This window comes from Heptranchias perlo, chromosome 2 (genome assembly GCF_035084215.1).
Source record: "Heptranchias perlo isolate sHepPer1 chromosome 2, sHepPer1.hap1, whole genome shotgun sequence".
NCBI classification, from domain to species: domain Eukaryota; kingdom Metazoa; phylum Chordata; class Chondrichthyes; order Hexanchiformes; family Hexanchidae; genus Heptranchias; species Heptranchias perlo.
Window position 1 is genome coordinate 149,983,851 of NC_090326.1, and position 13,942 is coordinate 149,997,792.

At 39.8% G+C, this 13,942-nt stretch overlaps 1 protein-coding gene across 2 annotated transcripts in view; it reads right to left on the reverse strand.

The window, feature by feature from the left end:
• Positions 1 to 13,942, reverse strand: part of rbm33a (RNA binding motif protein 33a) — a 167,729-nt gene that overhangs the window by 118,199 nt on the left and 35,588 nt on the right. For both annotated transcript variants that reach the window (XM_068008257.1, XM_068008249.1), the window contains exon 4: positions 12,470 to 12,540. In XM_068008257.1, coding sequence (XP_067864358.1) covers positions 12,470 to 12,540 — 71 coding nt within the window. The remainder of the gene's footprint in view (positions 1 to 12,469; positions 12,541 to 13,942) is intronic.

Here is a 13,942-nt window from a genome sequence, read left to right on the forward strand (position 1 = left end):
TCCACTTGATTTCTTGTTATTCTGTTTTTGTCATGCTTTTTATTAACTTTTCCCATTATAATGTCCACATCTATCATGGGAAATGCCTATGTAAACTTGTCACTCCGATTGCACAATCTTGCCACCATATCCTGCAATCTCACCCTTCAAGGAAGGCTGGTTAGGTCGCCGCAGACCCGGAGAAGCTGAGAGGGCAAAGCACAGCACTTGCTCCACCCAGTTTTTAAACCCAATTTGGCAATGGGGTCCTGAAATAGGCATTGGGCCCCTGATTAGCATATTGAAGGTGCTTCACGCCTGCTTTAGGCAATTGCCCTATGTGCTTGTAAGTAACCAGCTGCCAATTTGGCAGTTGGCGTACTTCCAGGGGGGATCGCTCTCGGAAATTGCACCCCCGATGTACACTTCGCAATCTAAAAACCAGGCATGACGGTGGCTAATTTCTTGGGATGGGGTGAGAGGCTAAGATTAGAAAAGAAAGATTGGATTATCAGCATGCAGAAATGGAGCACTCAACTATTAATGAACTGAAATTAACCAGATGTCCAACAAATAGCAACTTAAATATTTGAATTTGAGAAGAAAAAGGTTCGGTGAAATCGGATGAGGAGGACTGAAATTATTAAATTCTATGTAATAGCCACCTACTCCTAAATGTTATTGAAATCTGTGTGTGTTCTGGTGCCTTTCAGTCACCCCTTGTTCCTGAAGAGGGTATTCTATAAATAGAGGTCTTCTCTTTGACAACCTTGGATTAAAATGATAAAAGCATGGAAGGAAGGAAAAAAAGGTACAATGATACAGCTCTTTCTTCTCATGTTAAGGATTACACAGCAAGTCACTCTCCTTCCTCTCCACTCACAAAAAGGCATCCAATTATATTAGAGCCCTATGTAAAATGTTAAAATTATGTAAACAGTACACAAATGGCTGAGGCACCCCACTTTTGCAGAAAAGTATGAAGAAGTCAAAATGCTAGCAAAGGCTGATTACCTAGAAACTGGTGGTGTTACTTAATTATTGAGGTTGCAAGTCAGTGCTTACAGATGGATTTTACTAAACAAATCCTCCCTCCCCAACAATTATGAGAGCAATTTTTCCAATTTTAGGTTTAATAATTTTTTTACATAGTTTGTGTGACAGCAAGCGCTGGGAAAAAAATGTCAAGCCATCCCCAATCCCAACCAAGAAAGACTGGAAAATGTGCCCATTAGCAGGACATAGCAAGAGCACCAATTCTCACTTCAGATACCTCCTTAAGTCTGGGACTGCTGTCCGTTAATATAAAAGAATTCTAATACCATTAAAAGGATTCAACAGTTAAAAACAGCCCACGCTGTCAATCAGCCACACTGAAATGGATGCTTAATGCAATTTTACTAGCAAGGGAATAAAAATGATTACAAATAGAGGCAAGAATTGTTTGAAAATGAATGTCATAAATTCAGTCACCAACATGAGCTGTAACCTACCAAATGAGTAACTTTAAACAAGCTTTGCTTCCCCTTTTGTTAAGAAAAACATCAGAAGTAGCTGATGAAAAAAAAAGATTGGTCAAGTAATGATTATGTTGATTTTCCAAGTGAGGTCCAAATGGGTAATTGACAAAATGCCTACCACTGATATTTGCTTTAATATTTTCCTTATCCCCATGCCTCTTTTTATATTACTGATGTTTCTGAAACAAATTAGATTTTGCTAGAAGGGATAGATATTCAGCATTTGAAAAGGTCAGTGAATGTGGAATATAATGAAGCAATATCTTGACTGCTGCCTTCTACTTTGTTCTTAAGATGCTTCCTCGGTGTCTTACTGACTGTATGTTGAGCACGAAAAGCACTCATATCTACAAAACATCAACATACAAATAGCAGAAAGATGTTTTTTTTTGTTAAGGTGGGCTAATAAATCAAATGAGAGTTAAGGTAAATTTAAAATATGAAATTAATTTTTTACAATCCAGTAGCTTCAAAGATATCCTAATCTCCCAGCACCAGCTAGTTGCTATGAGTTTTCAGCTCACAATGTGATACCTAAACCCTAATATTACAGCGACAAGGTGACTCAGATCTCAAGGTTCACAAAGTACAGATGAGCAATTCCATTCAGCCCATCAAGCCCACCCTTCATACCACATCCCTCCTATTACAGCATCTCAATTATCACTTGAATGATTCCATTCTTAACCTCCACTATCCTACCCGAAAAACCGTATCAGGTATTAAATCACTCAGAAATGGTTCCTAACTCAAACCCTGAACGTGCTTTTATTAATTTGTACCTATGACCTCGTATCCTACAATTATCAACCCTAATGCCTTTCTCTGCACTTCTTCCAAAGCTTTGGCCGTTTCCTTTGTGTTCCAACGTCCAGAACTGAACACAGTACTTAAGAAGCCACCTGGCTAGAACACCATATAACTTCAGTATGACTGCTTAAAACTTGCATTCTACTGATTTGGGAATGTAGCTCAGGATTCAGTTTGCTTTGTTGAATGCTGCTCTACAGTGACTGGACATTTTAAGTATTGAGTTTACTATCACTGCCAAATCCCTCAGATTTTCCCTGAACCAGTTTGACATCATTCATTGAGATGTCAAAAGATCAATCCATTGTGGAAATTGAAGCTTTTCTGTCAAATGCTATGAATAATTCTGAAAAGAACCCAAAGGAAAGTGATCCATAAATCAATATTACAGACCCCAGTTAAGATAAGGAACAGGCAAATTTCCTGCAAAGTATGGAAATAAAGCAACTGTTCAAAACAGCTGGAGAACTTAAAATGGTCACTTAAATTGAAGCACAATGTGCACTTAAAAAGAAAAATTCAATCTGAATAAAAATTTCAATGCAAGAGATTTAGACTCAAAAGGGTAAGTTTACAATTTAGAAAAATCCAAAGCACCATATACATACAAATATAACCAATATGCTCCAGAACTAGCCGTGCCTCTAGCCAAACTGTTCCAGTACAGCTATAACACTGGCATCTACTCGACAATGTGGAAAATTGCCCAGGGATGTCCTGTCCACAAAAAGCAGGACCAATCCAATACGGCCAATTACCGCCCCATCAGTCTACTCTCAATCATCAGCAAAGTGATGGAAGGTGTCCTCGACAGTGCTATCAAGCGGCACTTACTCACCAATAACCTGCTCACCGATGCTCAGTTTGGGTTCCACCAGGACTACTTGGCTCCTGATCTCATTACAGCCCTGGTTCAAACATGGACAAAAGAGCTGAATTCCAGAGGTGAGGTGAGTGACTGCCCTTGACATCAAGGCAGCATTTGACCGAGTGCAGCACCAAGGAGCCCCAGTAAAATTGAAGTCAATGGGAATCAGGGGGGAAACTCTCCAGTGGCTGGAGTCATACCCAGCACAAAGGAAGATGGTAGTGGTTGTTGGAGACCAATCATCTCAGCCCCAGGACATTGCTGCAGGAGTTCCTCAGGGCAGTGTCCTTGGCCCAACCATCTTCAGCTGCTTCATCAATGACCTTCCCTCCATCATAAGGTCAGAAATGGGGATGTTAACTGATGATTGCACAGTGTTCAGTTCCATCCACAACTCCTCAGATAATGTGCCCGCATGCAGCAAGACCTGGACAACATCCAAGCTTGGGCTGATAAGTGTCAAGTAACATTCGCACCAGACAAGACCCAGGCAATGACCAAATACCCTCCACATGCCTGGATGAGTGCAGCTCCAACAACACTCAAGAAGCTCGACACCATCCAGGACAAAGCAGCCTGCTTGATTGGTACCCCATCCACCACCCTAAACATTCACTCCCTTCACCATCAACGCACTGTGGCTGCAGTTTGTACCATCCACAGGATGCACTGCAGCAACTCGCCAAGGTTTCTTCGCCATCACCTCCCAAACCCTCTACCACCTAGAAGAACAAGGGCAGCAGGCACATGGGAACAACACTACCTGCATGTTCCCCTCCAAGGTCACACACCATCCCGACTTGGAAATATATCGCCGTTCCTTCATCGTTGCTCGGTCAATATCCTGGAACTCCCAACCTAACAGCACTGTGGGAGAACCTTCACCACACGGACTGCAGCGGTTCAAGGCGGCGGCTCACCACCACCTTCTCAAGGGCAAATAGGGATGGGCAATAAACACTGGCCTTGCCAGAGACGCCCACATCCCACGTACGAATAAAAAAAAATAACACAATTAGATATAAAGCCGTTGGGCTCAGTAGTGAACAGTTTCAGAGGACCAAATAATAAGTTTAAAAAGCCCCATTCCATGCACTGGTTTTCAATAAATGGAAACCTAATGTATTAAAAAGAAAGTTGGACAAAAACTATAGCCTAATAGGCCTCAACGTACACTGTAATCTATGATGTGGAGATGCCGGTGATGGACTGGGGTTGAACGGACACCGCGGAACAATCGCCAGACAGGAGGGTTCCCTCCCAGTCGGGGAACACTTCAGCAGTCAGGGACATTCAGCCACCGATCTTCGGGTAAGCGTTCTCCAAGGCGGCCTTTGAGACACACGACAACGCAAAATCGTCGAGCAGAAATTGATAGCCAAGTTCCGCACCCATGAGGACGGCCTCAAGCGGGATCTTGGGTTCATGTCACGCTACACGTTACCCCACCAGCGAACAAAAGCTATCTGTTTTTAATATAATGGGTCATTTGCAGGCTTTCTCTGCCTTCTGGATGTTTCTGCCTCTCTCTCTCTCTCTTTTTTTTTCCCTGTTTGTTTTTTTGTTGAATGTGTATTCGGGGGTTCTGTAGGTGACACCTCTCTGTCTGAACAAGGTGATTGCCTTGGCAACGGGCAGTTGCAGGGGCAGTCTGTAAACACCATGTATTGTTCTGTGATGTATAAATGCGTAGGCTTCAAGGAGCTCCTGACATTTACCTGAGGAAGGAGGAAGCCTCCGAAAGCTTGTAGATTTCAAATAAAAATCGTTGGACTATAACTTGGTGTTGTAAAATTGTTTACCACTGTAATCTAGATAAGGCAGTTTTCAGCCAGTCAATGCAAAAAAGTGTGCTGCAGAAACCGCCAGGAATTACTAAAAAATAGAATTTCTATCATCCAGAGAACTCCAACACTAAAAATACCAAACATAAAACTAAATATTGTACAACATTCACCACAAATCCAGCCCTATGAAGAACCTGAATAGCACACGACATTTACTACTGATCAGGCCCTGAACTTAATGAAATAAACATTTAGTCTAACACTAGCCCAATCTATAAATCTGAAATTTTCTTGTCCCAGATGACAGTACCACTGAAACAACTGCACCAATGCTTAGACCACAGCAATAGCACACAAAACAGATGCCACTGTAAGATTTACACTTCTGAGATTTACTTACAAATCAGAGACAGAAATACTAAGTGTGAATATTTATGAAGATATGTTCCTTCAAGAGGTTTTTCTATTTACTCCATTGTTTTTGGTCCAGGTTACAATGGAAAGGTGTCAACCAAAGGTAAGATAAATTACCTCAGAGTCTTTATCACTCCTTAAACAAAGCATGTTTTAAATAGTGTAGAAATAAGCCCAGGTTGTGAATTGAAAAGATTAAAGACAGTCTCTTAAGATGTTTGAATTTGTGAGACGTTACTGTCTTATGATGTTCCCACTACCGTATAAAGGAATCTGAGTGTTTCCTTAATCCCATGAGGCAGAACAGAAACCCAAAACATATTTATGTAATAAAATGTGCAATCAATCCATGATAAAGCCATGGAAATGGAGAAATCTTGGTAAGTGCATAATACTTCAAAGAATTAAACAATCCTACGAGGTAATCAATCTTACTTTCTTCCTCCTTTATAGTCATCCACACCCCTCAGAACTTGGGTACAGTAGGTACCTCGGAGCAGCTTGGTGGCCTTCTCTATATAATTTGGTATCAAAACAGATCTGCCAAATTGTGGCTGATAAGCTAAAATACCCAACATTTGGTGAAAATAACACCCCTACAGACACTATCAAATATGACTGAGTAGCCCAAGTTGGAGATGAGCACACCATCTTGCATTATTCAAAGGCTTTTCATGTATATGGGGATAATGTACAATATGTTCATCTAGACATTTGGCCAGACTTTGGTTAGAAATAGCAGACCCCAAGTGTAAATCCTCCACACTAACTGCCTAGCTTTACAATTTTTATTACCTGTCAAAAGAGTGACCCATCCAATTCAATTCCCAAGCCCCATTCGCGAAACAAATGGAGGTATGCTCCCAGGATATGAAACATTAGATAATGTCTACAGATTGACCAAATTTTGTTTCAAATTCAACAAATGCTACAGAAATGCGAGGAATCCAACTTTCTTTTGGATGTACAGCAAGAGATTTTTTTCATTTAACACTATATACCTTAGTGCTAGGTAGCTTCACCTCCATAGATGGCTACACAATGACCATTCTCTTTCAATAGCAAGAAAGAACTTGCATTTATGTAGCACCTTTCACGATCTCAGGACGTCCCAAAATGCTTTGCAGCCAATGAAGTACTTTTGAAGTGCAGTCATTGTTGTAATGTAGGAAAATGCAGCAGCCAATTTGCACACAGCAAGATCCCACAAATAACAATGAGATAATGACCAGATCATTTTTTTTAAAAAATATTGTTTCACGTCCACTCGAGGGCGCAAATGCAGCCTTGATTTAATGTCTCATCCAAAAGACGGCACCTCCGACAGCGCAACGCTCCCTCAATACTACACTGAGCTGTCAGCCTAGATTATGTGCTCGAGTCTCTGAAATGGAGCTTCAGCCCACAATCTTCTGACTCATGCGAGAGTGCTACCACTGAGCCAAGGCAAACACCTTGACAAATAATAGTTAAGCTGTTAAAAGAGAAGCTTGCTCGAGACTCTGTCCCTTTATCTGGAACTGTCAACAGCTGCAACTTAAAATGGTTCAGTGGGTAAATGCACTGTGTGACGTGTTACTCAATTGTCCACCTCACACATGAAAAATTGCCACTTGCAGAAGGTGTCAGAAGGCTACCAGCACCCACTGAACCATATGCTGGTATGACTTGGTACCTTTAAGACAGAGGCAAATAAAAACAAACACTATAAAATGATGGACATAGCTGTGTTTTTATTAAAACTGTCACAATAGAGGTATTTTAATCAAAGCAAACCGAGAATCCCCGAGTGCAACATGGGAAAAAGAAATACACATCATCCCTAGAGGTGTCTATATAGCATTAGGAAAATTCAGGCGGCATCCCAACGCTATTTTGCCAATATCAAAGATGTCAAAGGGACTGCATTTCATGATTCTACTCTAGACAACATGAGTTTTATCTTGCAGTACGTAAAGAGGATGCTAAACAAAAATAAATGTTAGTTTTTCAGCAGCTTAGCCTTCTGGCTCTCTTCAAATCACTAAGAATGAAGCAATCATGATTCAGTAAAATAATACTGTAATCAATCTGTGAAGGCATGCAGTTAATGCACGTCAGTGTGATGGATTTGTAGAATATTACTGTTGAAGCTTTTAAGTAGCACTTCATCAAGCAAATTTTAAGATATTTACATTTTCGAAATCACAATTTCATCTAACAACAAATACAGGACAGGTGGTTCAGTTATCCATATCACTCCAATAGTAGATCTGCAGCTGGTACTAAATTCTAAGAACCACCTAATTAATTTGTAACCTAATTTGAAAACCATCTGGCCAGTGGAAAAGTTACATGCCTAATACATGTTATTCTCACCTATCAGCAAAATACTGCATTGAAGATTAATTTAAAGGTTATTTATTTTAGGTGCCCTGAAGAATGTGCTCAGTGTGAATTTTAGATTTGCATATTACAGTAATAAAACAAATACACGCAAGAGAATTTGTACTGCTTAAAAGGTAGTTGCAGATTACCACAGTACAATTAACTAATTGCTCTACAGAACCTGTGATCAAAGATCTTCAGGCAGAACAGGAATGGTAACTTGCTCTAGGTAAAGCACAGCTTACCAGAGAGCATAATTATGAGTGCATTCCCCTGTGCCCAGCTCTGTGTTTAAGAATTTTTTTTACACTAAACATAGTTATTTTAGTAAATTAGAATGCCTGTACTTTCAGCACATTTTATTGTAGTTAGCTACACCATTACATTTCAAATTGTAACTGCGGTGGTCATTAACAGGTACTCTAAAAGTTTGTTTTGTTACATTTTGTTGTATTAATTAATCCTGGGGATATTGACTTTTATACAGCTTGCTTTAATCCTGCAACAAATTTATAGATATGCTGAATTTCACTGTTTAGTACATTCTTTATACAACAATACAAACCAAATTATGTCACTGTTTTTTCCCAATCATCAGAAGTAGAGATTGAAAGTTCAGCCGCACAGATATTCTGTAAACTTAATTTAAGTTTAATTTAACTAAACATTCATATTACCAAGTTGTGAAAAAGTAACATGCTTGGGGAAAAAAAACTACTGGATAGAACTGGATTGTAATCTGCAGTACTTGGAAAATCTCCTTACTAATTGCCTGTAACTTTGGGTAATCTTTAAAGGAATAACTTTCTTAGGATAGGTCAGGGAGTGGACAAAGGAGTGGTGGAAGTGGGTGGAAAGAAAAGAGGAATAATGCTAATAAGCACTTTGCTAGTGCTGTCTTAGAGCCGCTGGCTGTTGATGAGCGGGTCATGGGAATAGGACAAGACCATTCAGCCCCTTGAGCCTGTTCAATTACAAACAAAAAAAACTATTCAATTACATCATGGCTGATTTGTGCCACAACTTCATTTACCTACCTTTGTTCCATATCCCTTGATACCCTAACAAAAACATATTGATCTCAATCTTGAAAATTTCAATTGACCCAGCATAATGTGTTTTGGGGGAGCGAATTCCAGATTTCCACTGTGAAATAGTGCTTCCTGATTTCACTCTTAAATGGGCTAGCTCTAATTTGAAGATTATGCCCCCTTGTTCTGGATTCGCCCCACCAGAAGTAGTTTCTCTGTATCCGCTCTATCAAGTTCCTTAACCATTTTAAATACTTCGATTTGATCACCCCTCAACCATCTAAAGTCAAGGGAATACAAACCAAGTTTATGCAACCTGTCCTCATAATTTAACTGTTTGAGCCCTGGTATAATTCTGGTGAATCTGCACTGTACCCCATCCATGGCCGATATATCTTTCCCAAGGTTCAATGCCCAAAACTGAACACAATACTCCAGATGGGATCTGACCAAGATTCTGTATAACTGAAGTGTCACTTCCTCACACTTCAATTCCAATTTCAATTCCAATTCCATCCGTTTGGCCTTTTAAATTATTTTTTGTACTTGTGCACTAGCTTTCCCTGATTTGTGTATCTGGATACCTAAATCTCCGCTCCTCCACACTTCCTAGTGTCTCACCATTGGGAAAATATTTTGATTTGTCTTTCTCAGTTCCAAAGTCAATGACCTCACACTTCCTCACGTTGAACTCCATATGTCATAGTCCCGCACATCTAACAGCATCAAAGATAAACTTGCCAGATTTACTTGTGCTGGCGCAGAAGACTCAGCATAAATGGCTCTTCTCAGGCCCTGCTTTAACAAACCTGACACATTTGTCTTTGGTGTTGCTGTCAGCTGTGCAAGACCCATACATCTGCAGTTGACAGTACTTGCATAATATAAAAGTGGCTCTCACTCAGAGTGCACAGTAACTATCTAATGAGTCCCAGTTGAACAAAAATATAGCAGACACAGAATTAGTATAGCGCGTGGAATTTACAGACTTGAATCAGCGCACTGTATTTTTGCCTATTTGGACGACAGCTGTAGGCGGCTAAAACAGAGACCCACAAGAGAAAGGTAGGGATGGGAGAGTCAATATTATCAATGCTAAACTTCATCATTTGTAAGCCATGGGGATGAAATATTACAGAAACTTTACAGATTATTGCAGCATAAGATGGTGAAGCAACAATAACCTTCAGAATATCTCTAAAATGCTTTTTAAACAGCTACTGATAATTTCTTTCTCCTTAAAGGTCAGGTAAATTGATGGTTGCAAATAAAGGCGGCATTTTAATGTAATGTATTACCCTCTATCCCATTTATTTACTATAAAGTTCTTTAAATCTGTCTTATTAATCCTTTCAGTGAGGCCTGTAATCAAACTTTGATTGAATCAGATGTGCCAAAATCTAGGCATGTGAAAAGGTAGCTCAACCTACAGAGCAGGAAGGAACTAGCAAAATATTATATTTCAATGTATGATATCTGTTTAAGCAGACCAGCAGACTGTGTAACTCAACAGAATTTAATTTTACTTAACACATAAAACAAATTATATTTCCAATGTACAGTAATGTTTAGTCTGAACCATAAATGGGAGGCCTTCAAGGAGGAGTTGGTTCGGGTAGAGTAGACATATCTCTGCGAGGGAGAAAGGAAGGGCTTTCAAAGCTAGAGCCCCCCAGATGACTAAAGTTCTAGAGATTAAAGTGAAACAGAAAAAGGAGGCTTATGACAAATGTAAGGTTCATAATACAGTAGAGAACCAGGCTAAATACAGAAAGTATAGAGGAGTTCTAAAAAAGGGAATAAGTGGGTCAAAGAGAGAGTATGAGAACAGATTAGCGACTAGATAAAGAGGAGGTACTTAAAAGATTAGCAGTACTCAAAGTAGAAGAGTCACTCGGTCCAGATGGGATGTACCTTAAGGTTACTGAGGGAAGTAAAGGTGGAAATTGCAGAGGCTCTGACCACAATTTTCCAATCATCCTTAGATATGGGGATGGTGGCGGAGGACTGGAAGATTGCAAATGTTATAACCTTGTTCAAAAGAGGGGAAAGGGATAAACCCTGCAATAACAGGCCAGTCAGCCTAATGTCGGTGGAGGGGAAACTTCTAGAGACAATAATCTGGGACAAAATTAATTGGCACTTGGAAAAGTATGGGCTAATTAATGAAAGTCAGCACAGACCTGTTAAAAGGAAAATTGTGTTTGACTAACTCGATTGAGTTCTTTGATGAAGTAATGGAGAGGATTGTTGAGGGTAGCGCGGTTGATGTTGTGTATATGGACTTTCAAAAGGCATTTGATAAAGCACCACGTAATACTTATTAGCAAAATGAAAGCCCATGGGATTAAAGGGACAATGGCAGTACTCAAATTTGCATACAAAATTGGCAAGGGGACAGAAAGCAGAGAGTAGTGGTGAACGGTTATTTTTCAGACTAGAGGGAAATATACAGTGGTGTTCCCCAGGGGTCAGTATTAGGACCACTGCTCTTTTTGATATATATTAATGACCTGAACTTGGGTGTAGAAGGTATAATTTCAAAGTTTACAGATAACACGAAACTCGGAAATGTAGTGAACAATGTGGAGGATAGTAACAGACTTCAGGAGGACATAGACAGACTGGTGAAATGGGCAGACACATGGCAGATGAAATTTAATGCAGAGAAGTGTGAAGTGTTGCATTTTGGTAGGAAGAATGAAGAGTATCAATATAAACTAAATGGTATAATTTTAAAGGTTGCAGGGACAGAGAGACCTGGGGGGTGCACATACACAAATCTTTGAAGGTGGCAGGGCAAGTTGAGAACACTTAAAAAAGCATATGGGATCCTAGGCTTTATTAATAGACATGATGTGGAGATGCCGGTGATGGACTGGGAGAATCATCTGACGAAGGAGATAATCTCCGAAAGCTTGTGATTTTAAAATAAATTTGTTGGACTATAACCTGGTGTTGTAAGATTCTTTACATTTATTAATAGAGGCATGGAGTACAAAAGCAACAAAGTTATGCAAAACCTTTATAAAACACTGGTTAGGCCTCAGTTGGATTATTGCGTTCAATTCTGGGCACCACACTTTTGGGAGGATGTCACAGCCTTAGAGGGGGCGCAGAAGAGATTTATTAGAATGGTGCCAGGGACGAGGGACTTCAGTTATGTGGAGAAACTGGAGAAGCTGGGGTTGTTCTCCTTAGAAGAGAGAAGGTTATGGGGAAGTTTGAGAGAGGTGTCCAAAATCATTAGCAGTTTTGACAAAGTAAATAAGGAGAATCTGTTTCCTGTGGCAGATGGGTCAGTAACCAGAGGACACAGATTTAAGGTGAGCAACTAAAGAGCCAGAGAAGACATGAGGAAACATTTCTTTACGCAGCGAGATGTAATGGTCTGGAATGCACTGCCTGAAAGAGTGATAGAAGTAGATTCAATAGTAACTTTCAAAAAGGAATTGGATAAATACTCGAAAGGAAAAAATTTACAGCGTTACGGGGAAAGGGACTAATCGGGTAGCTCTTTCAAACAGCTGGCACTGCCAAGATGTGCCGAATGGCCTCCTCCTGTGCTGTACCTACTATGATACTTATAGTCTTTTGTCTAACGTTAAAGGCTGTAGACCATCGTCATTTTTATTTATGTGTACAATTTTGTGATTCCACGGTGTACAAAATACATGGCAGAATCTACTGTACCTTTCATTTGCTTCTTCATCACTTTGCAAAAGGTTATCATCAAGCTCTTCATCAGATAGGTCAGACTGATTCTAATGTGGGAAGAATAATAAAATGAGCACCAAATGCATTTAAACACGAAAGTAAGAATACTTTAATTTAAAAACATTTCTAAATAACGTCATCTAAAATTCATTATCCAACAAACTTTCATTAAATTTGGTACTATTTTCAGTTTTAACCTGTCAGACCCATACCATGTAGAGTCTACATCTGTAGTTATTTTTAAAACTGTTTCTAATCAACAAATGCAAGTTTTAAAACACACTAAATGAACAACTTGGAGGATTGATGCAAAAAAGACCATAACTATAAATTAGAAAAGGGCTTTTGGTACATTTCTCAACCAAATCTGTATTGCAAAAGATAGCACTGATTCTCGCTGCATTCTCAAATATCTGTATTGTACTCGTAGATTTCATTTTCAAAAGTATGTGATTGCATCATTTTGTGACATTAGCAGGTAAATGAATACATTCTGTTGGTCATTGATGCCACTGTGGATGCATCTAGACAACAATTTTAGAATTGTAATAAGTTGATGTGTAAATAGGAATTCACATTAATGATTTGACTGTGGATTACATCAGAACATTGGACGTGAAATCTCCAGCAGCTGCAGATCTCAGGCCACAGTGTAAACACCATCTTCTGTAGCTCGGATTCAAAATGCATGCCACTATCAAGGGCACCTTCAAAACACTAACATGTCACCAAAGGCTCCACACTGGTTTCAAAACCGAGAAGTAAAATTGGACCGCTTCAAATCTGCAGCAAATTTAAGTGCAATTTGTTCTCAGTTCACTTGGAAAAAGCTAATGCACCCTGAGAAGAGTGCTGACCGCTCACATCATTCAGCAACAAGATGATGCAGCCAGAGATTAGTTGGTGAACTGAGGACATTTTATTACTCCATTTAGTATCATACAAAGTGCTTTACAATTTGTAGCAGAAAAAGATTACCAATTGTGTTTTTCCGAGCACTCACTTATCATACAGCAACTCATGCAATATATACAGCACTGCTCATTTTAATGTAAAATATTACCAAGTTTATAGCATGTTCTGCTGCAATTCTGTGCATTTACTGAAAGGTACATCTCCACTAAAAGAGTTATTTGTGCAAATTTGTGTATCTATCCGGTTTTGAAAACTAGCTGTCCAAATAATGAATCTTTTTTTTATTCGTTCACGGGATGTGGGCGTCGCTGGCAAGGCCGGCATTTATTGCCCATCCCTAATTGCCCTCGAGAAGGTGGTGGTGAGCCGCCTTCTTGAACCGCTGCAGTCCGTGTGGTGACGGTTCTCCCACAGTGCTGTTAGGAAGGGAGTTCCAGGATTTTGACCCAGCGACAATGAAGGAACGGCGATATATTTCCAAGTCGGGATGGTGTGTGACTTGGAGGGGAACGTGCAGGTGGTGTTGTTCCCATG